Source organism: Netta rufina (genome assembly GCF_964035555.1).
Source record: "Netta rufina genome assembly, chromosome: Z".
NCBI lineage: Eukaryota > Metazoa > Chordata > Aves > Anseriformes > Anatidae > Netta > Netta rufina.
Window position 1 is genome coordinate 33,495,786 of NC_140126.1, and position 27,857 is coordinate 33,523,642.

Below are 27,857 nucleotides of genomic sequence, written 5' to 3' on the forward strand. Positions count from 1 at the left end.
TTTTTTGCTAGACAATGCACCACCATGAAAAAATGCAGTATTTGGAAAATCTTCTGTTTGCAGGTTTGGTGGCTTGGTGTTTTATACTACTGCCTCTACATAACTAGGAGATCTGTCCTTGCAACATTATTAAATACTTACTTCTCTCATATTACTTTCCAATATTTGTAATAAAAGCATTTTGTTTCTTCCGTCCTTACTACCTTCATTTTATTTGCCTGTATGCTTTTCCGTGGGACCTGAGATATTAATTCACACACCCTGGCTATCCCCTTTCATACCCTTCCCACAAGGTAAAAGTGCTGAGTTTTAAAAGGTTTCTGTTATTTCTTCGTTACTTCTTTCATTGGAAGTGCTGTAATTCATTTCAGCTGCCTTGGAATAGTGCCAGGAAGACCAGCTCTCTGCTGACTCTATTGTCTCAGTCGAAGCATTTCAAAGCATACAATTATAGGAATGCACATCAGAAATTGCTTACATATTAGGCCCTCTGAATTGCAAGTCACATCTAAAGCTGTAGATCTGCCAATAAATGTTAACAGAATATCCTTTTTTCCTTTTTTCTTTCTTTTATTTATTTTTTCCTTTTGGGTGAGGGGGGGAGGGGTAGATATTCAAGGAGTTAAGACAGAAATGCAGCTTTAGAGAAAAATTTTAAACTATTCCACAGGGTGGTTTAACTGTTTGCCAGATTTCTTGTGGGCTATGTATTTCTTGCAAGATAATACCACTTACCAAACCTTGACTCTCTTTTTTTTTTCTTTCTTCTGTATTAAATTTCTTTATCTGCACAGTGTACAGAAATGGAGAATACCACTGCCAAAGCACCCCAGCTCTGCCTTAATTCAAGCAATACCAGTCAATTACTTTGGGCCTTCCTAGATTTAATTTTCCCCCGTTTGTCATTTCTGTTACTTTGTCACCTTGCTTAAAAATGGTTGTCACATTGTTTAAAAAATAAGGGAATGAAGTGTTAACATACTTAATACCTCATAATTGGAAGACTTTTGTTTACAATTTCTTGTGTTTCTAGCATTGTCTCTTCATCAGGGTCATGTCAAGTTGTAGGCTGTGCTTTTAACTTCATACAACAACCTATACTTAAAACAAGTTCTTATCTGTTGATAGGTGTGTTTTAAAATGGGGCAAGACATATACCCATTAAAGAGGCAGAAAAAAATGAATTGCAGTAAACTCATCGAGTCAGGTTAATGGTGTAACAGCAAACTAAAACCTGGTTAAATACTGCATAAGCAGTATTAAGGACATGGCCCTTATCTTGACTCTATTTCCCTCCTGATTTCCAAAATCTGCCATTTATTCACAGCACATGGTGTTTCAGTAGGGCAGTTGGATGAGGGTGTGAATATCTTTGCAATATCTCTCATTTAAAAAACATTCACAGGTTATCTTCTTAAGCATTACTAGTGACATTTTTGTGTAACCATCCAAAAAAATGACCTTATTTCCTCCTTTTGCTTGTTTACTTTCACAGAACCTTGTATATAGATTTTGTACTTAGGCTTTGTATCACTTGTATTGCTTGTATGCGATCTTACAGGTTACAAAAGTTTCACCCAGCTGATAAAGAAACACTCATCATAACCATTTTTCACTGATCAGCCTAGAAAATTCAGTGTTTGGAAGAGTTCTGCTTTTCCCATATTCAGCTTTGACACATTTTTTTTGGCTGGAAGATGGGACTAGCTCCTTGAATTTTGTTAAAGAAAAGTCTATCCATGAAGCTTAAGTCCACTTAGACTAACCTGTGTGTAACAAACCATTAAACTTCATGCTGAGGATTCCTCTTGGAGTTACCTCTCATCTGAGCCCAAAGACTTAATATTTGATAAGTTACTGCTCCCTGAAAGGAATCTTGTCTTCACCTTGAAAATTTCTGAGCACAGAGATTGTGGGATTGTGGTATTTCCTACACTTTTCCCCCTACCCCACCCCTTGACACAATTTTGGGTAAGCATATGAAACTTGAGCCTGCTTTCCAGTTCTGATTTGTCTAGCTTCAGCCTCATGTTAATTATAAGCTTCCAGTCAGTCATTTTACACAGTGACCACATCCCTGTCTCCCTGTTTGGGTGACAAAGGGACAAAGGGGAGATCCTTCATGAATATTGATGTGATATGAACCAAGATGTTGAGAGGGATTTGGGATGGAAGTCTTCTCTTCAAAAGTGATGAACATGAAAGATGAGGTTAAGATGCAGGCTCCTCAGCCACTGCAGACCCCTTGTGCCAAGGGATGAGGCAGAACCTTGGAAAGGGATGAGGATATTCTCCATGAACAGCAGTGTGTGGAGCAGAGTAAGATATAATAATTTTAGGATGAAAGAGCCCTTTGTTTCTGAATTAACTGAGATCACATAGAGCCTGAGGTTAGTTTTAATTGTGAGATGCTACTGCCTTTATCAACTGCATTATCTTGCACAGCCCTCTATTCTTTTCCCTATTGAATAAAAACATTTACATCAAACAAAGGTGCCCTGTTTGTTGACACGAAGGGAATTTTTGTCTTTTTATTTTTGGTGTGTGAGTTTCTTCCCTCATTTCTATGTATATATGTATATTGTATATTCTATGTATATATATATATTTCTACTTATACAATGGTTGTTAGAAGCCCATTGAAGAGCCAGAGCCCTAAGTGGTACTGTGCAGGTGTAAACGGAGTCCAGAAAGATGTTTTCCTTGTTTTAAAAATCTGCTTTAAATCTCCTTTTGTGCTAATAATGTGGATGACTGGAAGCATAAGCTGGCCAGGATCAGGGTTTCCCCCTTGCCTGTTTAAGCACAAAGGTCAGAGCCTGGTAGGTTATTCTGCTGTTCACTTGCAGCCTGAAATTTGACAGCCTCATGAGAAGGTGGGAAGGGAAACGTAGCAGTCGCTGTCCTTATTGCTAATATTGTGCTCTGTACCCTTCTTATTTCTTGAAGGAGGGGGAAACACCGTGTCTATCTCTCAAAATTTCAGAACTACATGGGTAAAGAATCTGCTTAGCCTCTCCATTTCTGGAGCTTCAGATTCCTATTTTTTTGTGAAGCTCAGTAGCCAAGAATGTCCAAAATGGCAGGGAAATGGAGACACTCAAATCTCACTGAAATTTATGTAATCTTGCTGGAAATTATGTGTTGGAAATCCAGATTGTGTCTTGTGGAGTATGGAAAAGAAAGGCTGACTGGATCATTAAGTAAAGGTGGTGTTATTTGCATCTGTACACATTTACATATGTTGAATGTACAATTAAACACAGGATCTTTCAATGCTTGAAGAAAACTCTTTATAATCCAGAGGCAACAGTAGCAGCATGGTGTCTGTCTCTTATGTTTTACAGTGAGCTGTACTTAATTGGTATAAACAAAGCCTTCCCTGACCACAGGATTTCTGCAGATAGACATAAGCCCATGGAGGAAACAGAAGAACATCTCAGGGCTGTATTTAAGTTGTTGTATCCATCTTAAATAGAGCAACCCTTTACTGGAGATCCTAAACTTAACTGGGACATGATCTGCTGAAATAACTGGGCAGATTTTAGCAGGGAAACTCTTGCCCCAACAGGACATAACAAAATAGATTCATACTGGTAATCAATTTCACATTCTATTCTACTTTGTTTTCTACTTTGCTTTTCTCTTCCTGCTAAAGGTAGGTATCCACAAATACTGAGCAGGATCAGTGTACTACCTCCTAGTTCTGCAAAGCAACTTTTCAGTGTGATAGTTTTCACAGAATCATCTAGGTTGGAAGACACCTCCAAGATCACCGAGTCCTACCTCTGACCTAACACTAACAAGTCCTCCACTAAAGCATATCATTAAACTCTACATCTAAATGTGTTTTAAAGACCTCCAGGGATGGTGACTCCACCACTTCCCTGGGCAGCCCATTCCAATGCCAAGCAACCCTTTCAGTAAAGAAGTTCTTCCTAATATCCAACCTAAACCTCCCCTGGTGCAAGGGGGCCCATTCCCCCTTGTCCTGTCACCAGACATATGGGAGAATAGACCAATCCCACGTCGCTACAGCCTCCTTTTAGAGAGCAATAAGGTCGCCCCTGAGCCTCCTCTTCTCCAGGCTGAAAAATCACAGCTTCCCCAGACGCTTCTCATAAGACTTGTTCTTCAGACCCCTCACCAGCTTTGTTGTCCTTCTCTGCACTTGCTCAAGCACCTTGATGTCCTTGTAGTGAGGGGCCCAAAACTGAACACAATACTTGAGATGTGGCCTCACCAGAGCCCTGCAGGGGGACAATCACTTCCCTAGACTTGCTGCCCACACTATTTCTTATGCAAGCCAGGATGCTCTTGGCCTTCTTGGCCATCTGAGCATGCTGCTGGCTCATATTCAGCCGACTATCAACCAATACTCCCATGTCCTTCCCTGCCAGGCAGCTTTCTAACCACTCATCTTCCAGCCTGTAGCCCTGCTTGGGGTTGTTGTGCCCCAGGTGCAGGACATGGCACTTGGCCTTGTTGAACTTCATACAGTTGGTCTCAGCCCATTAGTCCAGCTTATCCAGATCATCCTCTTGCTTAAAGTCCCCCCTCATTCCTAGCCTCCACTATAGACACTGCAGAAATACCTAAAAGGTAATCACTTCTGATGATTTCCCAAGCAAACAGTCCAGGATATTCCCTTTAATAAATACATATTCTTTGCTGAAGGTGCAGAAACGGGCAGTTGAGACAGCTCCTATTATTCAAGTACAGCTGGAAAGAGGCTTTGTAGCACCTTTTAGCTACGTGAGCTCCTTGACCCCCCTTGGGACTGAAAGCGTTCAGGGAGGCTCTGCTGGAGGTAGACCCAGTAAGAGCAGCATTTATACACCTTCGATATGTCCTTGCTTGTAGGAAAAGGGCCTTTATTTTGGGAATGAGTATTACGAGTTATTTTTCTCTTTTGATCATTGGCACGAGAACATGATCACAAGCACTGGGGCTGACAGCAGTGCAAAGTGTGGGGACTTGGAGACCTTCTGACCTACAGCTCAAAGAGCATCTGCACCCACCGGGAGCAGGGCAGTGGACAGGATAGGGACAATTGTAAATGGAAGAGATGGATATTATTAACTAAATCACACTTGTCAAGCTTGAGTGAACATTCAGTGCTTTTATTGAGTTTGTGTGATGGAGCCATTAATTCTCCTTGGGTAAATAAATATTCACATCCTGGCAATGTTCTAGCTTCTCCTCCCCAGGCTGATTGGCAAAATGGGTACTTAACCAGCTATTTTCGTAACACCATAAAGCAAAGACGTCCACTGTGTTTTGTGATGGGATGGTATTATTTGCTTTGAAAATTGATGTTGTTTTCCCAGAAGACCTTCAACAAATCCATCCCCAAACACTGAGAAACAGTGATAAATAAATGATTGTATAAGGGGCATTCAAAGCTGTGCCTTGCCCATTTTTTTTGCAACAAATGCATGAGCTGCTCAGAAGAAAAGAGATATGACAAAAACCAGCCTTTGGGTTGCATGGACAGGCTCAATTTGTTGCTTACTGAAAAAGTTTTTGTTTTTGTTTTTCTAAATGCTTACAGCCTTCCTGCCATTATATGTTTTTATCCTGAGGATTTCAGTGAGACCCTGTATTACTCTGCTCTGAAATTTTGCAGAAATGTCCCCAGACCACAGTAAGTTTGAATCCTCTTGGCTCACCAGTGTGCAACCAACAGAAGGAGTGCAGGTGTTGATTGCACTGCCACAGGTTGTATGCAATACTAAACTCTATAGCTTGAATTTGATCTCAAGGACACTGTGTTGCTACATATAGTTCTTTAGTCCTTGCTAGTGGACTAAGAGGAGGATTAAAGCCCCAAAACACTGTCATGAGTTATGGTAATAAATAATCAGATAATCAGTTTAAACAAAATTGGAATCTTCCATAATGATTTAAGACAAGTAAATAAAAAATTTACATCAAAAAAAATTGCCCTCTGTTAAACAAAGCATTCATACTTTTTCATCCTTAGTTATCATATATTGAAACTGCAGATTCTGAAAATTTTCATGTAAGTTCATGTTGGGTTCAGTTTCTTTTTGATGTAACTCAACTAGGACATTTTTTGTATGTTGTAAAACTTTTTTAATGCTTGCTTAAAATATTTTGCACAAACATTTAATGACAGAACTTTTCTTGATTCATTCTTAACCAATGACATGACAATGGCATATGCAATATAAATATAAGGCATGGTAATGGATCAAAGACAAGTTACTGTTCCATGAGTTGCACTGCAGATTGAAAACATTGAATCATACAAGCTGTCACTTAAATGTCTTTACAGGAATCTTGAATTTATAACAGGTCTTCTTAAAGTCATTCAGTTCATCAACTTTTTTTTTTTTTTTTTTTTTTTTTTTTTTTTAAGTGGCAGGTAGTTACCTAAAGTGGCCACTGATATAGGTAATACTCAGTCTGGTTGCAATGTGGCTACTAAGAGAATTAACTTGGCTATCACCAGTTGCAAGTTCTATTTAGGAATGAAGTTGCTCTAGTATCTCTGCATATAGCTTTACTCATCTTAAAGGGTTATAGGGTCATGCCTCTTATCATTACCTGACAACAAGCAGCAGCCTTGGTATTGTACCATATATTCAGTAACAGGGTTTGCTCAGAATTTCACAAGGACATTGGAAGCTTGTAGTCCAAATAGTCTCATAGGGAAGTCTCTATTAGAAAACTGTGTTCTCCACAATGAGGGAGCTTGCAAAGCCTCCCAGAAAGAGATGAGATATACCAGTGGAGATTGGTGTGTGGGTAGATGGGGTCTAATCCAAGAGCCACAGAAGCTACTGGTCAGAAGCATAGTTTCCACTGACACAACCTGGTGTGTCTCTGATTTGCTGATCCCACAACACTAGTGTATGATTGAGATGGACAGCAGCAGCTAGAAAGGCATATGGCCCACTTACAGAAAGAGAAATGCATCCTCCACTTACAAAATGGTGCATTCATACAACAGACTTTAGCAGATACTCTGCTTGTCTATGGCATGCTAACCTTCTTTCTGGTTAAAAATAGTGTTAGCTGATGCATGAGATTTTTTTGACCCACAGCTGCCATTGCCTCTGAGACTTTTAGTAAGGAAGAGGTCTGTCGGGGTATTCATTTCACTTTTAAATCAATGATTAATAAGAATTATTCTGAACATACATGAACAGGCAAATAATTTGCCATGGAAGTGACATGCCTTAACAAGAAGATTAACTTTAAAAATGTCATTTATTTATTTTTTTGACTTGTGTTATAAATAAGGCAGAAATCAATGAACAGATCTGGACTGACATCATCAAGTGTCCTTTCATACAGGATGAAAAGTTGCATTTTCTTCAAGCATAGCAGGTCTTCCTAACAAGGTTCATATCTGTTCTGCATGCTAACAACAAGGTGTGAAGTAATGAATACTCCAAATATGTCCAAATACTGTCAAGTATACTCAGCATTGATCAGAGATCAATTACCTAAGATAATTCTGCAGGTGGGGACATACTAGCTTCCTTCAACCACAATCCCATTGCTGCAGTGAGCCTCTTGTGCAAGGACTAACTATAGTACTGTTTACTAATTCTGCATCTGGCCACTGCTGTCAATGCATCAAGAAATAAAAATGTTCAAAAAGTCTGAACTGACACCAGAAACTTCTCATTTTCAATCTAAAACTCTGTCCCAGGCTTGCTTTTCTGTGAGGCTTCACAGACCAACATTTAGATGTACACACTCTAGGACAGATTTATTTGGCCAGAGCTGTAATGGATGTACTCTTTGTATGTTTCCCATTCAAAGAAGATGAAGCCTTGACATTGTGATTGCTTGAATTTCTCATGCCAGTTTGAATATGAAGGTGGGATGGCACCTGAAAGAAGCAGCTCTTCATAGAGCATTGGTGTAAGGGTTAAGCCAACCTTTTTTCCCAGTGTGGCTTAATGAAACTATTGCTGAACAGGTGCTGTCCAAAAAATGACAGGAAAACTGGGAGACTGATGACCTAAATCCATATTTTGAAACCAAGTTGGTGATACTGAGATATTTGAGGCTGAAAGCCAATGGCTAAAAAATGTTTTTTTTCAGGATCTTCTTTACATGTCCTCAGTGAACATGCTTAGATCTTCTGAATATACAAATTCTGAGGATGAGTTGCCATTTTGTTCTCCACTTAGGTTGTAGGACTAAGTGAAAAATGAGTGAAATCATCAGCTAATGTCAGTGGAAGATCTGATCCTGCAGGGATCACAGCTAAGACTACAGGAAGCCCTCTCAGTTTAATGGAATGGAGAGATAGCCTGCTGCTCTTAAGTGGTAGACCAGGGTTGTTACCTGAGGTGTGCAGAATGTGAGTATTAGCATATAAACATGCATTAGTACTGCACTGTGCAAATGGTCATGAACAACCATAAAACTACTACACTCCTCCTAAGCCTTCTGAGTCAAAAGGTATTTATGCATGCAGCTTTTTAATCCAAAGAATGCATGAGACAAACTCTTATGGGGAGGAGGAAGCCAGCACTATTGCCCATCAGGGTTTGGACATGGCTGAACTGATAATACACAAAAGGTGTCCTCCCACAGAAACCAGACATTTATGCTTTCGTAAATTTCATCACTTAAAAAAAAATCCACAAAAAAATGAGACACCCTTACCCTCCCCCAATTTGTTTCGATGACTTGCATGTAGTATCTATAGGATAAAGCTACCTGTGCCCTTCAACAGAGATATTTTACATATAGATTACCAACATGTTTTTCCAGACCAAAGGAACATGAATTTAGGTTAATTTAATAGAAAAAATAAAATATGGAATAACATTGATTTTGGCCGATATCAATTACAACAGAACTACCCTATTTTACAAATAACAACTGAACATTTTACACATGTACAGTATTTTTTTTTCAGTAAAAATGAATTTGGATATAACAATGTGTCAGTTTTTTTTTTTTTTAAAGAAAACAGATATTAATTTTTTCTCTATAATAGTGTTAGAGGCATTTGTAAGTATCCAAACAAACTCTTTACAATCCATTACATAATTAAATCTCAATTATGAATATATATTTATATATAATATATATATAATATTAACTTAAACTTTGAAAGCATTATGTTCTAGTTAAAAATGTTATATTGAGAAATGAGGCAGTAACAGACTAGTAGTTAAACTAGCACATATTAAATTCTTATAACTTTGCATGTTTAGCAGGAAATCTGTGATGGGCACCAAAGGAGCTTCACAGGCCCCCTGTCATACAGAACCAGACATCGGTTGCAATAGTTTATCTGCTCTCTGGAAAAGTGGGCATATTATTTCTATAGATTTGTATCCATAATTTGTAAAACTTCCACAATCATTTTGGTATTTAGAAAGGAGGTTCTCTTTATTTTCTAACATTTACATGCTTAAACACCTGCAATACATTTTCTACTTGTGTGTCCTGGAAAGAAAACAGAGAGACACTTTGCACGTTTTAAGTATTTTCCCCCCAAAACAGTATCTTCAAAGTTCAATTTACTATTTTTCGTTAAAATTAATGGCTTCCAAACAGCATGCTAAGTGAAGCTGATGAATAGATATTAAACAGAAATTTGTACTGACAGCTGTGTACCTGGGTAAAGAGAGAAGAGAGGCCCATTTCTCTTACCACCCAGGATGGTTTTACAATGAGGTAACTCTATTGGCCTCAGCAGGATTATTCCTGCTGAAATTTGTACTGTGAGCAGTTAAAAGCAGATTCAGGCCCATCAAGACACGATTGTTACATCAAGAAAACAGTTGATTTATTGCCCTATATGTAATTACCCCTGGAGATGTATTTGGCACAGTGTTACATGCTCAATTATAAATCCAGTCCTGTAAACACGTTCTGTCACATACAGTCACACTGGCATTTCTGTATGGGCACCATGAAATATCCCCACATATCTGCATGATAATATCCCCTTTTTGGTGAACATTACAAGACAACAATAATTTATGACTACTCCTTACATGTTAGCAATGTTTTGATTTCCACGTATACATTACTCTTGCTTACACAAACCAAGAGTAGTATCTTCCAAACTTGTTCACAACAGGAACAAAGTTTTTTTTAAGTTTATTTGAAATAGCTTTTACAATTTAAAAAAATAAAATAAAAATCCTAGCATATCTGTTAATAAGCTAGCTGTCTAAAAATGAGATCTATATGACCAAAAAAACCACTTTGGGCAAAACATATATACACACTGCATGTGATACAAAAAACAGCACACAGCAGAGGAAGTAGGAAAGAAATGTGTGCAGAAATGATCACTTTTCTTTTTTAAATACTGGTACAAAAGGGACAGAACTTAGTCCTGCAGCTGACGATGTTTCTGATTCCCTTAGGGACTCATTTCCTGAAGTTCCCCCTGTCAATTCACATAGCACAACAAAGACTAATGCAAACATTTTTCGTGTTGTTTAGTTTTAATCCGTGTAAACGTGTGTGTTCTTGAACCACTCTAAACCTTGAAGGGGAAACAAGCAGGAAAAAAAACTGGAAGAAAAAGGACCTTCAAAAAACAGGAATAATTCTAAGGTTGACAGGAAATCAAATCATGAGTTAAACGTTAATTTTGGCATCAAATGCTTTGGTCACACAATACTGACTCTGTGATTCTGGATGCTCAGCTCTAAACACCCAGTTATGAAAGGTAGGCGTGTTGTAGTTTTTCCATTTAAGTTCCAACAAACAGTTCACCATCTCCCCACACAAAGAAGGGGGAGAGAGAGAGAGGTGGCTTTTTTTTTTTTTTTTTTTTCTTTTTTCCTTTTTCAATAATACGGATTAATCTATAAGTCTACAGGAGCAGGAGGACTCTGGGAGGTGTCAGTTCACCCCTTGTGCGTACATGTTCTGCAACACAGTTGCTGGAGCACTTTCCGCTGGCAGAGATTGTTCTTTTTCACCAGCATACAGAATCCTCCCTCGGCCCAGGACTCTTCCGTGGCTTCCGGAGGGCAGCAGCAAGAGAAGAAGGGGAAGTTGAAGGTTTGGAGAGCATGGTGTGTACAATGGAGGGAAGTTTAATTGGTCAGACAGGCAGATTTGGTTGAAGAGACCATTCAGGAGCAGGTAACAAGTAGGAAATTTGGTCCATCAGAAGGAATTTCAGTCAACAGCATTTTTTTTTCAGGAAGAGATATTGTGTGGTCCAACAGGGAATGATTGGTATCCATTTGTGAAAAGGAAAAAAAGATTAGAAAGAGAATAATTAGAAAACAGTGATATTTACAGCAAAGGAATTTGTTCTTGATTTTCATGAATCAAAAGAATAAAACAGTCAAACCATGGAAAAAGAATAAACATTTTCAACAGAAACGCAAATCCTGCAGAGTGAGTTAGACACGTCCCCAGTGTTGATGGTCAGGCAGTGAAATGAGGCTCACCATGCTTGGTAACATAACAGAAGGAAAGACTTCTATACTTTCCTTGGCTACCCTGGGCTGTGGAGAGCACACACCATGTGGTGGGATCCAGCAGGACGCACTGCAATTGCCTCATGGCCCACATGCCCATGTGTTGCCTTGTCATGGCAACTGCACTCAGAAGAACCAGGGAGACAGGACTGAGGCAGGGTGTCCCCAGACCTGGGCAACTGTATGTGTGTATCCAGCTGAAGCTGCATGTGGACAAATGAGGACGGATTTTCCCTACCGTAATAATGACCAAACTGTCTGCATATGTATATGCATGTATTACTGCACTTATATCAGGTATCTTTCACGCTGCTTAACACTGGACTTTGTTCTGGTGTGATTTTCCTCTTGGGTAGCACTTGTTCGGTTGTTATTTACAAGTAATTCACATAGTAGTATTTTAAGAGAAGCATGATGCTATCTCAGTGTCTCTGTAATTTTGACTTTTGAAAGGAATGACTATTAGTGAATAATAAAGCCAATCATGCAGTAAGAATGATACCTTCATTGCCTCGGAGAGCTTGGAGGAAGTTCAGGTCTCCATTAAAAATTGGTGCCTTCTGTTCTTCTTTTTCTCATTGCCCTTTCACATAATTCAAGTAACACTACAGGTACTTAAGATCCTTTATACTTACCAGCATTTTCATGGTTTAAAGTGGTGAAATAAATAAATGTGATTCTATTGACAGTACGCTAGGGTCCTCATATAAATTTTTTTTTGAAAGCAATATCTTTTGAAAAACAGAAAAGGAAGCAAAAGTAGGTTGCTGCCAGGGGGGAAAACTATTTTAGGAAAATTCAGGTGTGTATGTGACTAATCCTATTAATGCGCACTTATGTGGCTTTCTCCTTTTTGCAAGACTGAAAGAAGTAAAAAGTAGTGTAGACCTCAAACTGAGAATTTGACAAATGAAGAGACCAGACCATCCCAATAAATGTTAACGAAGCACCAACAGTAAAACAGATCTTTTGAGAGAATTGCACTCACCATCCTTGCAGACTGTTCCCACTACACAGACACCAGAGTCTAGGTTATAGCCGCTTGGACAGATCGTACAGTTTCTGTCTCCTTGACCACTGCAGTCCAAACAGCTGGCATCACATCTGAAAGACAGTGTTATGGTTGGCCTTATGGCCTCACCAAGTACAAGAGTTCCCAGGAGGCTGCTTTGGCACTGCAAAAGGCTTGTTTGCTGTTTCCAGACGTATCAGCTGTTCTAACAATGGTAATAATTAGAAAACCCCACAACCTCCTCCTGCAAGTCAGTCCTGTTTCTGTCCTTCAATCACTTTTTATTCACATTTTTTTGAAACTAAATATCTGCGTTAATCTAGTATTTAGGAACTATGCAGTAGTAATCAATTGAAGTATTAAGCTGATAGTGCATCTATACACCAGCAAGGGATGAACTCAAAGCCACAGGATGGAAAAGACTGACCTGCCCCCCAGTCATTTCATCACCCTTTTGGCTGAATCGATTGCTTTTTTTGTGTGTGTGGAAGACTGGAAAACTGTAACACATGGTGATTCCCTTCCTGTGCTGAACTCAATGTGAGTCAATAATAAACAATTCCAAAGGGCAACGAGTGGTATTTGTTTAACAAAGAATGAAATAGAAAAGTATGTCCCCTCTTTGCACAGCACTAACTTCTCCAAGGCTTATCTACCTATTGGTACACTCAGATGATCTATGCTGGACAGTAAGTCTGTTAATATATTTATGTCATGTTTATGTCTATACAGCTGAAGAACTGAAATGCTCCTTATGAATAGTAATTAACCTGATATTAAACAATCATAGATTCACTTTTTTTTTTTTTTTTTTGACTTGTTGGGAAACATAGATCCTCTGCCAGATTTGTAAATTCTACATTTCTGTGCATATCTACTCAGATTCTCACTATAGGCTTTTTAAATTGAAGAACATGTATGTTTACTAGAAAAATATTTTCAGATGATCTGCATGAATATAACTTAAAATTTAAAAAACAAACAAACATTTTACTTATTTGCTTAGTATAAAGCACATTTTTCCTGTTTTTTTTGAAGTCAGCAGTGTTTTCTGTTCTCATAAGTATTATCTTTCTCTGGACTTGATGATCCTTGTGTGTCCCTTCCAACTCAGGATATTCTGCGATTCTGTGAAATGTATTCTCAACACAGTAATAGCTAACATACTACTGAACATCAGACATATTAGCCACAGATCATACCGTTTGCAGCTTTTGTATCCACTTTCAGTAGAGTGATCAAGATAGTAACCAGTACTGCAGGACTGCACACATCTCCCATCTTCCATAAAATAGCCCTGTGTGCAGTTTATACAAGCGTCTACTCCACCACCTTAAACAGCAGAGAAAACACACTATATTAGCGGTTAGTTCCTCCTATTGTGTAACAGACACCAACTCTTTCTGTAGCAAAACCTTATCTTAATTTTAGAGACCATGTTTTACTTGCCTTTCTTTCAAAGAGTAACATCAAACAATATAGGTGTATGTTTAGAAGAAAACACATTACATAATTGCAGTATTTCTTTTTCTGAAAGAAATGTATGTTGGTAGTTCCATACATGCCATAAAATCTATCCAATCATTCTTCCAATCCAGAAAGAAAATGGAAGGCATTACCGGAAATTAGAATGAGCATTATTACAGGGAAAAAAAAAAAAAAAGAATTTATGCACACCTTCAATTAGGTTTTCATGTTAGCTGAAACAAGTCTGCCATATTTAAGATATATTAAAGAACTATCAAAAGAATTAAGAAATTATATGTCAGCAGGCACATTATATTGTAACTAGAATGTAGTAAAAATGAAAAGATAAAATCGGAGCTAAAATTAGAGAGGAAAGGAAAACAATGCAGATGCCAGTCAGATACCTGCACATGTTGCACAGGAGCGGTGACATGGTTCACATTCCCTACCATTATGGTATTTTCCATCTTCACAGCGGATAGCACATCTGGTGCCGTGCAAACTATTGTAAAAAGGAAAAAAAAAAAAAAGAAAGCACGATGTCTGAGCAGATAACAGCAACAAAAGACAAAAAGGTCATTCACAAACCACTAGTTCTCTTGTAATGAAAGTGCAACTCATAGATTAGGATTCATTGGCTTCCTTCACTGGTCATATTTGTGTAAATTTAGAGACAGCAATCACATCAAGTGGGAATGAAATGCAGTTTCATCTATGGTGAAACACAGATGCTGTTTACAAACTCATTGTAAATACTACCAAGTAGTAGAGGACAGTAAAATATGAAAGATGCCAGAGTCATTTGACACAGGGTCAGCACCACTGCATTAAAAAAATGCTAAGGGACTCGTTAACAAGACCTCATACTTTGTTTGAAAGACCAGCAGTATATCCTGATACCAAGAATAGATTCTCAAACAATGAAATCACCACCTCTTTCTGCCATAGCAGTTTCCTTTAAAATCTCCTAACAGAATAGCAGTTATGCATGGCATGGGTGATTTGTCTTGATTACAGATGGAGGTATTCTGTCTGCAGGTACTTTTGAGGAGCATAAGGTACTGAGTAACAGTTTTTTTTTTGTTTTGTTTTGTTTTGTTTTGTTTGTTTGTTTAAAGGTAGGACTTCTCTGCCATCTTTGCCATCTTATGTGGAATCTCACCTTTCACCAAATTGAGCTCTTTCTCTAAAAATGCTCTTCAGCTCTAGGGATTATCACCTTATGTGAGAGCTAATGCTGTTTTATAGATAGGATAAAACAAAAGTTTTGTGTGCTGGGCACTGCAGGAACTTTTGGAGTGTCTATGATCCCAGTTTAGAAAAAAATAAATTAGAAATTCAACAAATGTTACACCTCCTTTATTACTATTTTTCCTCATCCGCATACCTTAAAGTGCTTTACAAGGCATTATCATGTTTTTACAAATGGGAAAACTAATCATTTGCCTGAGTTTAGTTAATGGGTCAACAGCAGAATCAGAAGTGGAATCAATGTCTTCCAAGTCCCAGCCATAGATACATCCTGCCTATAGATACAACTCTGCCAAGAAAATGCAGGAAATTTTGAACAACAGGAATATGAAGTGCATGTTCTGGGTCTCAAGACTCCACTTACTTTTCACGCCCACACAGATGGTGTTCTTTGGAAATGTTACCAAAAACCAGTCTGAGCTTGCTAATATTGCCCAAGAAAACATGAAATATGTTTGTTTGTTTTAATTTTTGTTTTTTCTTCTTTTGTCACACAGAATAGATTTGTCTGCTTCTTCCGTGGTGCTACAAGCTGACGTTAATGGACATGGAAGTATGTAAAGTTAGTTCCTGAGAAATACAGAAAACGAGACATAGTTTTTCTACGGAGACTATGTCCTATATGGTCACTATTATGGCTCTTCTGACGTATTTGACAATTATAGGAACTTTTGAACTGCTACTTTACTAATTTAATTTCACTGATACACAGAAGGCCATGTTGGTTCTGTTAAAATTCTCCAAACTCTTCACATAGACTGCAAATTTAATTACTTTTTAAAATGGAAGCAGATACTCATATTTCACAAAGAGTGAAATGTTCATATTCAGTCCCATGCCTTCCTTCCCACTAGATCACACTTCCTCTTCAAAGGGTCTGTTTTTGTTTTGTTTTGTTTTTTAAAAATTAGATATTTGTAATAACAATTGTGCAAGCACTTGAAAAATATAAATGCAATATAAATACGCAGAAATGAGAATTCCTTTACAAAATGTAAGGGAATCTAGCTCTTGATGCCCTGCAAAAAAACAACTTTCAGCTTATACTACCTGAAAGACAAAAATCCACTTTGACAAAATGTAAAAGCTCAGTGTTAAAATACTTTCAGAATACTGTATTCTGAAAGAAGAACCCCTACAGATACTGAATATTGACTTCATATTTTTTTGTGGCATAAAGCCAGCATACACTCCTTCATGAATTTTGAAGGATTTTTGACCTTAGCTGCTTGGATCAAAAGGTTGTTCATAAAGGAGCTTGAAATGTGTACTGATGCTTTGTGGGTTCTACCTATCAATTTCAGAAATGATTAAGTCCTCCTATGAAACAAAAATATCCACTGCTGTTCAAAATAATGTGCACACTACATTGTAATAGAATTGAGCCTGAGGTACTTGAGATAAGTGAATGACTGGATGTATGAAGAAACACAATAAAGATAAGAAAATAGTTTCTAAGTATCACCAGAACGAATCTGAAAGATTAATATGGTTTATCAGGTCTACCTCTAAAATAATCCTTGACTGCCACACTGTAGGTCAGAAAAAAAAAAAAAAAGAAAGAAAGAAAAAAAAAAAGGCAGCTTTCCACACAACTGTGACTTTTATTTTACCTGAAATGAAAGGTTTTCTAAAAAGCCATTGTTGGCCAAACCACCATACAGTAGCATAAAAAAATACTGTATTACTGCCTAAACAGCAATGGAACACATTAAATAAGGGCCACTCAAGGTTAAACAGCTATCTGATGTACTTCATTGCATACCCACAGAATTCTTCAGCTATTGTGTTTAGTGATATCCATAATTTCCTTACCTTAGGCCATGTTTGCATTCTGTGCAGATTTGGAATTCAACACATGTCTTACAGTTTTCACTACATTTTCGGCAAACAATCTTATCTACAAAGAAAAAAGAAAACAGCCCAGAAAACCCTGGTCAGTTATATTTAATAAAATTATATGGACATACATGTATAACATGACTTACTGTTTTGTAGCTTGACATCCAGAACAGAAGCAGCTAGCTAGACTAAAATGGCGAATTCTGCCTGTCATTAGCTTTCTCCATCAGACATCAAATGGTTTAATTTATTTTTAAACATTTGACATTATAGTTGTGCCGTTACAGAAATAGCATGCTTTGAGGTTGTTCAAAACTCTTTTTAAACATTTGATATTTAAATTCACTATTTTAATATGGATTTAAATCCTCTTTTCATACAGCAGGGTCAAGCAGTAATGACTGCCATATGTTCCAGAAACTATCCTGCAATTTACTTCCTATGCCTTCCATGCAAACAGTCTGTCATGTCTTACCTGATTTGGTGTTCAAGGACACACCTGCACAAAAACTTCTGATCATAAGAAAGTTGAGATATAAGTTACTGACACTTGTCTTCACATCTCAAGAGTTCCCTACTTTAAGAGATGTCTCTTTCTCTCTTCAGACCTGCCCTTTTGAGATGCAGTGCTATGTTCCTCTCTAATAAAAAAAAAAAAACAACATTCCCCCTTAATTTTACATTTTCATCTACTTTTCTCGAATGGGTGGAAGGGAATTCCATTCACTGTAGTTCTCACACAGTGAAAAATGGAAAAATTGAAGTAGTACCCACTTTTACTAATTATCAAAAATGAACACACATGTTCATGATGCAGGTAGCAAAAGGTTAAGTATCTAGTCGAACAAAGATCTTTGAGCACATATTTGTCTTCTAAGCATGTGTTTAAACCCAAATGAAGTCAGTGCAGTTTAAACACATTTGAACTAAGTCTAAGTATTTTTGCTACCCAAAACTAGAAATTAGGTATGGCAACCGCAGAAGGAAATGGAAGCTAGGTATCTGTCAGGGAATTATTCCTCTTGGGTCATCACATCATTGCAGGTACTCAAGCCTGTCAGAAATGCTAATTGCAATTACATTTCACATCCCAGAAGACTAATTTCATCGGAGCTCCAATTCAGTGACAATGGTTAACTTCTCAGCTGCCTCTTCTACATGGTGTCACAGCATCCAAATGTGGGAGAATGGGAAATGGGAATGCCTCATGTTCATGATCTAGATGATGCCTGTCTTTTCTGGAGTAGTTGATAACCTTCTCAGTACTGCAGCTGACTTTGCTCTTGAACTGCCATCATTCTGCTAGTTACTCCCAGCCACAAGCAGAAATGACATCCTTCCTCTAAACATGATTTTTAAAATCAAGAAAGATTCCTAGGTTGATTTTTGGGAAGATTCTTAATGACACTTAGCAACAATTTAGTAAGAGAAATAGGATAAAAGTTAGATGCATTCAACATATTTTCCTGCTTATAAGTTTTCCAGCTACCTCCCCAGATCAAATTCTGTAGCCCACAATAAAGAAACAATAAGAAATACTAACTCTTATCCAGGTAAAACCCATCGGGGCAGTTGGTAATGCAGCTATTGGTTACTTCATTCAGGTAGTAGCCAGATTTACAGGTCATGCACTGGTCACTGTGGCCTCCAACACAGGTTTCACAATTGGGTGAGCATTTTTTACAGCGTTTCTTGTCTGCATTGTAGTGACCAGGTGGGCAGGTCGAAACACAGATCCTGCAGAAAGCAGGGAAGAGAAGGCAGAGTCGTTAATGATATAACCTGCCACCACATTCCTGGACCATGACTGCAAAGCAGAAATATTTCTCAGCATTGATACTTTTCTAAAGATCACGTATTTTCTAATGATCATGTAACCCTCCAAAGCATTGCATCAGGCTGCCTCAGCATTTTTTTTCCTACAGCATATGCTATCTCACTGGCAAATGCCTTGTCAGACAGTCATACAGTATCAGTTTTGACCATCTATACATCTTTCTATCTTGTTCAAACTGAATCACTGAAGCTGTAGTAGCTATCACAGTTATACACACACATATATATATATATATATATAGCCTCTTATGAAAAAATATCAAGAGATGGGGAAATAATCAGGGAATCTTGTTTGAATGCTGTACTTGAAATTCTGATTAGCTCTTTTTTTTTTTTTCCAACTCCTGAGAAAATTTGTCAAATTCAGAGGAAAATAAATAATCCATGACTGCAGCAAAGAGATGAGGAAAAGAAGTTAATATACTTACTGATGAATCTGTGAAGATTTTTTCTTTTGGTCTTACCGTGTATTGTTCTTGGATTTGTAGTAGTAGTGCAGACAGTCAGTGCAATGATCTGGTCCTGGCCCATCACACCCTACTTTACTGCATTCTGCATTGCATGGACCTGTAAAAAAAACAAACAGGACCCCCCCACACACACAAAATACAGGGTGGGAATTAAAACTTCTCATTTAATACTTAGGACCACTTAAAACAATATTTTAACACAGAATACAATTATTGTGTTTTCCTGTTTGATCTTAGGCCTGTGTAGTAATTTGGCTCAACTGAAAAGAGAAGTTTTTTAGCATTTGAACACCTTTGCAAATCCTTGCTTCAGTATTTTTTCACAGTGATTTACAATTTTTAGCAAGTGTGGCATCCTCTGTAGAATCTACCAGATACTATTTCAGGATCCAAACAGATGACTTCCTAATGCATAACAAATCATTTTGAATTTTATTTAGAAATGTTGAAAGGCCTCTGGAATTCATAATAAGGAATGATTAGCAACTTCACTTATCACAAGTAGGTCAATGTAATCAGCAGTTACTTTGGTTATCAAATGGGCAAATGGTCCTGGTGCCTGCCACAACCCAAATGAACCAGCAACCATGAAGCAGACTCATCTTGTTCTGTGCTGCTACATGCTGGGAAAGCATTGGCTAATGCTTGTTAACCAGTCCTCCATCTCACCCACACTCGTGTTTACAGTTTTCAAATAGTTCCTTCCAGCTAAAGGAGGAAATAACCATCAACTCCTGACTATGTCTAGGGGACCAGGACTGAAGTCAGTTTGCTTCATACAACAAAATCTAAGAAGTTAGGGAACTTTGCAGCAAAAATAGTAGTGTTTCATCACCTTCCAAAGCAAGGAGTTCAGCAGTTCTCAATCAAAAATAGGGACTGTGTGTCTGACATGCTGGGGCAGAAGAGTGCAATGAAACTTCTAAAGTGAACATGGTCCTGCTGTTGGCTTGCAGGAACTATACTCAAGATTCCTCAAGATTCATAAGCTTCTACTTAATGCTCAGGACATTGTTGGATTACATGTAGGAAACTGGCAACTTATTCTGCAGCAACAAAAATTTAAGGCTACTGAAGTCTAATGAAAATAATGAAAAACCTCTATGGGAATCAACAAGAAACAACACATGTAGATGTAGAAGATAATGTACTTCATATATATTTGTGTGCGTATGCATATGTATATTCATATGAAAAGCAGTGCATTCTTCATAGCATGTTAACTGCGGCTTAAAAATATAAAACTGTATAAAACGTATATGGATGAAATGCATATATATATAATTTTAAATTATGAAACAAATAGTTCTGATCTTAAATTAAGAAACCAATTCATTGAACTCCCACTACTTCCATACCCTGAGAAGAAAATCCGGATGAAGCCCTATTTTTGCAAAGACACGCTGTCAGCATCATGTTCTAGCCTCAGTATTTTAATTTTTCCATTTATAAATACCATAAATCCTCATAAATCCTGCAGTTTTGCCATTGCACTTCTAACTAAGCAGATGAAATATAAATATAACCTTATTTTTCTAGTCAGAGAAAGTCCAAGGAAGGCTCAATGTATTGATTATGTTTCTATTTCACTATTTTTATTATTATTATTTTTTTATTTTCTGGTAACTTTCAGTACCACCTAATTGTTTCCCAGATGTGAAAGGCCACAGACCCTGCTGTGGGGTCAGAACCTAGTCTTCAACTAATGCAAAAAGACTAAGAGACACATAACATAGAAGAGAGCACCTACGGAGTAAGCAAGCCAGGAGCCTTAGCAATGTCTGGCCATACATTAACAATACAAAATCCAATGAGAGAAATATTTTTATATGCATAGTTTTGTATCAGTAAATGCACAGAGTGAATGAATATACACACCTGAATAGTCATCTGTTCCATAATCTTCTGTAGGATCTTCAACTGGACTGGAACGCACTCTTTCCACTTTTGGAAAATCATTTCTTGGTGAGTATGGCTGGATGGATGTTCCATAGAGTACCAAGGACCACTCTTTCAATTTGCCTAGAAGTATTTAAAATCTAGTTTTAGAAACCATTTCTTATTTTCTCTATCTTAAAAAACATAACACTTGTGAACATGACCTCTGAGTAGGTATGGAAGATTTTGCTTCAGTTTTCTTAGTTTAATATAGAGAGTGCAATCTCTGCTTCAGTATAAACTGATAAAGCATACTTTCTTCAATCAGTTTTACTTTTTTTTTTTTTTTTTTTTTTTTTTTTTTTTTTTTATTCCCCTCTTTTGTAAGTCTAATTGAAGTTTGCACAGGTTGAACTCAACAGTTCCTGAGTTGGAAGGAACCTACAAGGATCATTGAATCCAACTCCTGGCTGCGCATGAGAGTACCTAAAAATTAAATCCTGTGACTGAGAGCGTTGTCCAAACACTTCTTGAACACCCGTAGGCTCAGTGCTGTGACCACTGCCCTGGGGAGCCTGTCCCAGTGCCCGACCTGGGTGCAGGACTTTTCCCTAACCCCCAGCCTGACCCTCCCCTGTCCCAGCTCCATGCTGTTCCCTTGGGTCCTGTCACTGTCCCCAGAGAGCAGAGCTCAGTGCCTGCCCCTCCGCTCCCCTCCTGAGGGAGCTGCAGGCCGCCATGAGGCCTCCCCTCAGCCTGCTCTGCTCGGGGCTGAGCAAACCAAGGGACCTCAGCTGCTTCTCATACGTCTTGCCCTCCAGACCCATAGCCATCTTTGTAGCCGTCCTTTGGACGCTCTGTGATTGTTTTATATCCTTATACTGCGGTGCCCAAAACTGCACACAGTACTCAAGGTGAGACTGCACTGGCATGGACTAGAGCAGGACAGTCTCTTTCCTCGACTGACTAGCAATGCTGTGCTTGATGAAGCCCTGAATATGGTCAACTCTTTTGTCTGCCAGGGTGCACTGATGACTGATAGTCACCTTGCTGTTGACCCAAATCCCCAGATGCCTTTCTGCAGGGCTGCTTTCCAGCCTCTCATCCCCTGGTCTGTACTTGGCCTGTATAGCCAGGGTTGCCCCTTCCCGTGTGCATAATCTGTCACTTCATGTGGTTGGTGATTGCCGAACTCTTTTATTTGTCAAGATCTCTCTACACTGAAGAATTTCCTTTCACTGAGGAATGTCAGCTATCTGACAGATAGGAACTGAATTCTTTTAAGTGGTTTATATTGGGGTGAAAGATGGCAATGTCTTTTATCTGATTGTCTCTTGCCAACTCAATTTAATATTTATGTGATAGAAATTTCTACATTTCATATGAAACCTTATCTGTTCTATACTTATTTTTTAAGAAGAAACTGTCGTAAAGAGTATATAACTTAATTGTTTCACAGAGTAACTTCCAATTTTTTTGTAGCCGAAGCAAAGCATTACTTTTAAAGAGAAATTCAATCCCGATTTTAAAAATTACCTGATGAAGAATCCACTACACTTGCTGCCCAACTACAATTGCCCTGGCTTTCAAACTCTATGCACTTTATTTTCAGTTTGTCTTATCCCTGTTGTAGCTCACAACCACGGAGCAATTTAGTCTCCCCTAGATTAAAAATGCCCAAATCATCTATTTTCCACCTGTTTAGACATATGGGCATCAGAGTACCTCTCAATGTTCTTTAGAGTGATTCAGCAGTGTTCTCAAAGGCATTTTTCTTTTTAGCAAGGGATTCACATAGAGACCTGATGTTTAACAGGACATGCAGTCATCTTTACAGCCTTTTCAAAAACACAGCTTCTCCATATAGTCTCTGTCCTTTTGGTGTTTTAACCCACTCCCACAGCATATTGACCACGATATATTGGATGCAATCAAAAAATGTGTGTTTTGCTTCATTTCTCTAATCTTTTCCTCCTTGTCCTTATTATTCTCCAATGATCACTAAAGTTTCTAAGTGTTGATTTTATATTTCTTCCAGAACACTGGTAAAGATACTGAGTACTAGAAGAAAATATTTGCAAGTACCCACTAAAAATAACCACAGGCACCGACGCTTCTTAGGCACAGCGTATTGTTGTGTCTGGACTTACACATATGGAAGGGCTTGCATTAACATATCTGCAGGAAAGATTGGAGCTGTCAATATACACCTAATGCAAAAGAGCAGCAAGGGGGAATAACACAGGGTCTCTCAAGAGATTAGCTGCCTTTTAAGAATAGTTCAGTAAATGAAGAAGGAAAAAAACCATGTGACTTGCCAGCAAATAAATGAAGTCTGCCTCCAGGCAGGTATAATTTGCACAATGAAAATATTTCAACAAATAATTACATATACATACACACAACTTTTATAATGAATAAAAAAATGTGCACATTTAAGCCAAAATCTTTCTTTGCCCATTTTTGGCTGCTTCCATCACTTAGTTTGGCTAGAATAATACCTTACTCTGCTTGTATTTAGTACGTAACAGGAGTTCCATGTTGTATGCACAGGAGAAAGTGTATATCACAGTTTTTCACAGCAAGCACATGTCCTCCTCCATAAATTCTACAGAATTAAATGCAGAAATCACATGCACTACATTTATGAACTGGACCCTGCATTTCTTTACAGGTAACAGATGTGGCATTACCTTGCCAATGCAGGGATATGATGACATGTTGGCTCTTTGTTCTCAATTTGATTACAGGAAAACTGCAGCTCTTAATTATAAGACCTTTCAATAGCTAAACAAACACATGCACACAAAGAAACAAGAAATAGGCATGATGGTGATATCGATGTGATAAACTGCAGGCTACGGTGATAAACTAGAGGTACCATAAACTGTGTTTAAGCACTATTTGTTTACTACACATTCTGTTGCTTGCAGAGACTAGCCCTAACATGACCAAAAATCTGAGTTTATCCACAGTGAATATGTCAGGCACTTCCAAAACTTTCTGAATATGTTATTGGACAACTTTCATTATGAGAGAAGCACAAATCTAGAAAGCTGTGTGACAAATTGTAAAGAATATTCAATGAACCACGATCCAAACTCATAACCAGCGTGCATCTGGTGAAACACAAATACATGCAAAAATCTAACCAGTTTAAAGCAGTATTTCACATTGAGGTCAAAATAAAGTAAAGAATAAATTCTCCAGCAAAATTCCTTGAGCATATCAGTTTGCTCCGCCATGCTTGGCTGGGAAAGTATGCCTTCTCCACATCCCCTGGCCTTACTGTCCCTTTTCTTCACATGTTGGATCTTTAGGCTTTACTCCTCACAGAGCAAAATAAATCAGTCCCGTATGATTAGTCACTGTACCACTGAGAAGAATATATATAAAGTATAGAAATCAATATACCAGTAAGACCTATACAATGACTCTCATAGAATGTGATGTGCAGGAACAGGCTTTGAAGTGTATGGTTGGAAATATAGCTGGTCTCTTTAGACTGTCCTGGTGACATAAAAGGGCTATAAAATGCCCAAAGGAACAGCTCACAGGATGGTTTTGTGTTACCTCTTTTCTAGGCTTCAGTACAGGGAGTGTACCAGGGCAGAGAGAAGAGGTTGATAGCTGAAATGCGTTGCTCTTTGGCTCTCCTTTATGCTTGTTGGATGAACCACTGTATTCTGGCACACAAAAAGGTGAATCACAGAATCACAAAATGGTTGAGTTTGGAAGGGACCTCTGGACATCACTTAGTCCAACCTCCATGCTCTAGCAGGGTCCCCCAAAGTACATTACCCAGGATTGTGTCCAGACAGCTTTTGAATATCTCCAGGGGAGGAGACTCCTGTGGACAGCCTGTTCCAGTGCACAGTCACCCTTGCAATAAAGTTTTCCTCATATTCAGATGGATCTTCTTGTGTTTCAGTTTGTACCTGTTGCCTCTCAGCCTATTATTGGGCACCACTGAGGAGAGTCTGGCCCCATCCTCTTGACATTCTCCCTTCAGAAACTTATCCACGTCGATCAGACAGCCCAAGCCTTCTCTCCAGGATGAACAGGCCCAGCTTCCTCAGCCATTCCTCATATGAGAGATGCTCCAGTCCCTTAATCATTTTAGTAGCACTTCTCAGGATTCAATCCAGGTGCTCCATGTCTGTCTTGGACTGGGGAGCTCAGAACTGGGCACAATACTCCAGGTGAGGCCTCACCAGGGCTGAGTAGAGGGGGAGGATCACCTCCCTTGATCTGCTGTCAGTGTTCGTAATGCAGCCCAGGACAGAGCTACCCTAAATTGTCCTTCAAGCCAGAGAGGTTCCTGACTTCTTCAGGAATACTAAGTGCAAAATGGAGTTCAAAATCATTGATTTTTGTCTGTTTTCTTCTCAGTAAATAATTACATTTAAATTATGTAGTAGCTGAGTAATAGCTGTCCTTTATCAAATTCAAACAGACTGAAAATAAAAACACTGTGCTGGGCTGTACTGCCATTTGAGGGACCTGGACAGACTAGAGAATTGGGCAAAGAGGAACCTCATTAGGTTCAACAAAGGCAAGTTCACGGTTCCGCACCTCAGCAGGAATAACCCCAAGCACCACCACAGGCTGGGGGCTGAACTGCTGGAGAGCAGCTCTGCAGAAAGGGACCTGGGAGTCCTTGTGGACAGCAGGCTGACTGTGAGTCAGTAATGGGCCCTCATGGTCAATGAAGAAGGCCAATGGTATCTTGGGGTGCATTTGGAAGAGTGTTGCCAGCAAGTCAAGGGAGGTGATACTGCCCCTCTACTCAGTCCTGTGTAGAGGGTCTCTTAGAGTGCTGTGTCCAGTTCTGGACTCCCCAGAGCCATACTGGACATACTGCAGAGAGTCCAGCAGAGGGCTATGAAGATGATGAAGGGACTGGAGCATCTGTCATATGAGGAGAGGCTGAGAGAGCTGGGCCTGTTTACCCTGGAGAAGTCTGAGAGGGAATCTTCTGTATAAATATCTGAAGGGAAGGTGTCAAGAAGATGAGCCTAGACTCTCTTCAGTAATGCCTGGTGACAAGACAAGAGGCAACAGGCACAGACTGAAATACAAGAAGTTCCATCTGAATATGAGGGCGCACTTCTTTACTGATGGTGATGGTGACAGAGCACTGGCACAGGTTGCCCAGAGAGTCTGTGGAGTCTCCTTCTCTGGAGACAGTCAAAACCCACAATGTGAAATGTGCTCTGTGTGACCCTGGCAGGGTGCTTGGACCAGGTATCTCCAGAGGTCCCTTCCCATCTCAAATGTTCTGTGACTCTGTGATTCTATGTAACCTTGGTATATTTCTGTTCTATGTAGTCTGTACCTACTTTCCCAAATACCCCTTTAATGAGTACCCCTTTTAGTGTACAGGAAACTTTGCATTTTCTTGTTTGATTAATGCCACTTTCCTAAGAAGTTTTCACCACTGTAAAGCCGTGGTGAGAAATGGTCAGTGCATATAAAATTCAGTGAATATTGAAGTACTGACAATGTTATTTCCCTTCAGATCTCTAGAGGATGACAATTGGAATTTCAAAATGATGGGCTTATAAGTTAACCTCTTGAGTATACAACTGACATTTAGATGATACTGGCCATGTTACAGTTATCACAGACTTTAATAAGAAGTTGTTTGCTGCTCAGCTATTTTGAAAATAACACTGATTATCCTCGTATTCAGTAGGGACATATGTGGCTTGTATTACATACCAGGTTTTACAAAAATTGGGTTATGACTGCTGGTTTAGCATCTTGGAAAAATTCAGATTATGCAGACAATTTAGGCAATAAAAGAATTTGATTTGGTGGCCAGATAAACAGAGAGACTTTTTTAAAAAGCAGAGATTGCCTATCTATCTGCTTTATTTAACAGAATACAATTCAGTTAATGAAGAGCAGAACCAAAGAACCAACATTCTCATTCAATTCCATTGATTTCAACTGGAGTTGGGTGAGAATGATCTGTGTTAGAATTTTTAAAGGTAGAAAATCAGCATTTCCATTTTGTCATCATATTGAAATGAGAAGGTTTACTTTTTTACAAAGAAAACTGTACAAACCCAGTTAAGTTTGGCCTATGTTCCACTTGGAATAGGAAGGAGACTGGACAACATCATGTTTCTACATTATAATTCCACCAGTGCCCTGGCTTGCTCTAAGTCACAGTGGAAATAGTTCTACTGAGTTTCTAAGCTGCAGGAGAGCCTAAACAAGCTGCCCTCCCAGCACTGCTAACTCCTCTGAGAGGTATGTTTACCTTGAATAATTGAACTGCACATAGCCTTCAGTTCAGTCTGAGCAATTCAACATACCAAACTTCAGCCAAGAAAGTATATTCCATCTACTTTTCTGGTTGCAGAAAAATTAATGGGCATTTTTTTGGACAAAGCAGAATCGTCACAATCAGCATTCTTTTAGAAAAGGCAAATATATGTATGTATGTGTCCCATCACACCAGTCTTTCTTATTTTAAAGAGCTTTTAAGCACTTCAGTTCACATTTTAGTCAATGTTTCTTTATTTGTATATACAAAAATATTTTTCCATGGCTTCAAGTACTTTAAGTTAACATATATGTCCTAAAATTCAGAATTGATTTTTAGCAAATCTATTAGAAAATCCTGAATGCTTTTTG

At 38.5% G+C, this 27,857-nt stretch overlaps 1 protein-coding gene across 1 annotated transcript in view; it reads right to left on the reverse strand.

Annotated features, from left to right (window-relative positions):
• The window catches only part of PCSK5 (proprotein convertase subtilisin/kexin type 5), a gene marked incomplete at both ends in the record, with an annotated part of 228,492 nt that overhangs the window by 45,690 nt on the left and 154,945 nt on the right, over window positions 1-27,857 (reverse strand). Inside the window, 7 exons of the mRNA XM_084305562.1 lie at window positions 12,442-12,557; window positions 13,668-13,797; window positions 14,337-14,434; window positions 16,999-17,083; window positions 18,569-18,762; window positions 19,326-19,428; window positions 21,210-21,353. Of these exons, the coding sequence (XP_084161688.1) occupies window positions 12,442-12,557; window positions 13,668-13,797; window positions 14,337-14,434; window positions 16,999-17,083; window positions 18,569-18,762; window positions 19,326-19,428; window positions 21,210-21,353 (870 nt within the window). The remainder of the gene's footprint in view (window positions 1-12,441; window positions 12,558-13,667; window positions 13,798-14,336; window positions 14,435-16,998; window positions 17,084-18,568; window positions 18,763-19,325; window positions 19,429-21,209; window positions 21,354-27,857) is intronic.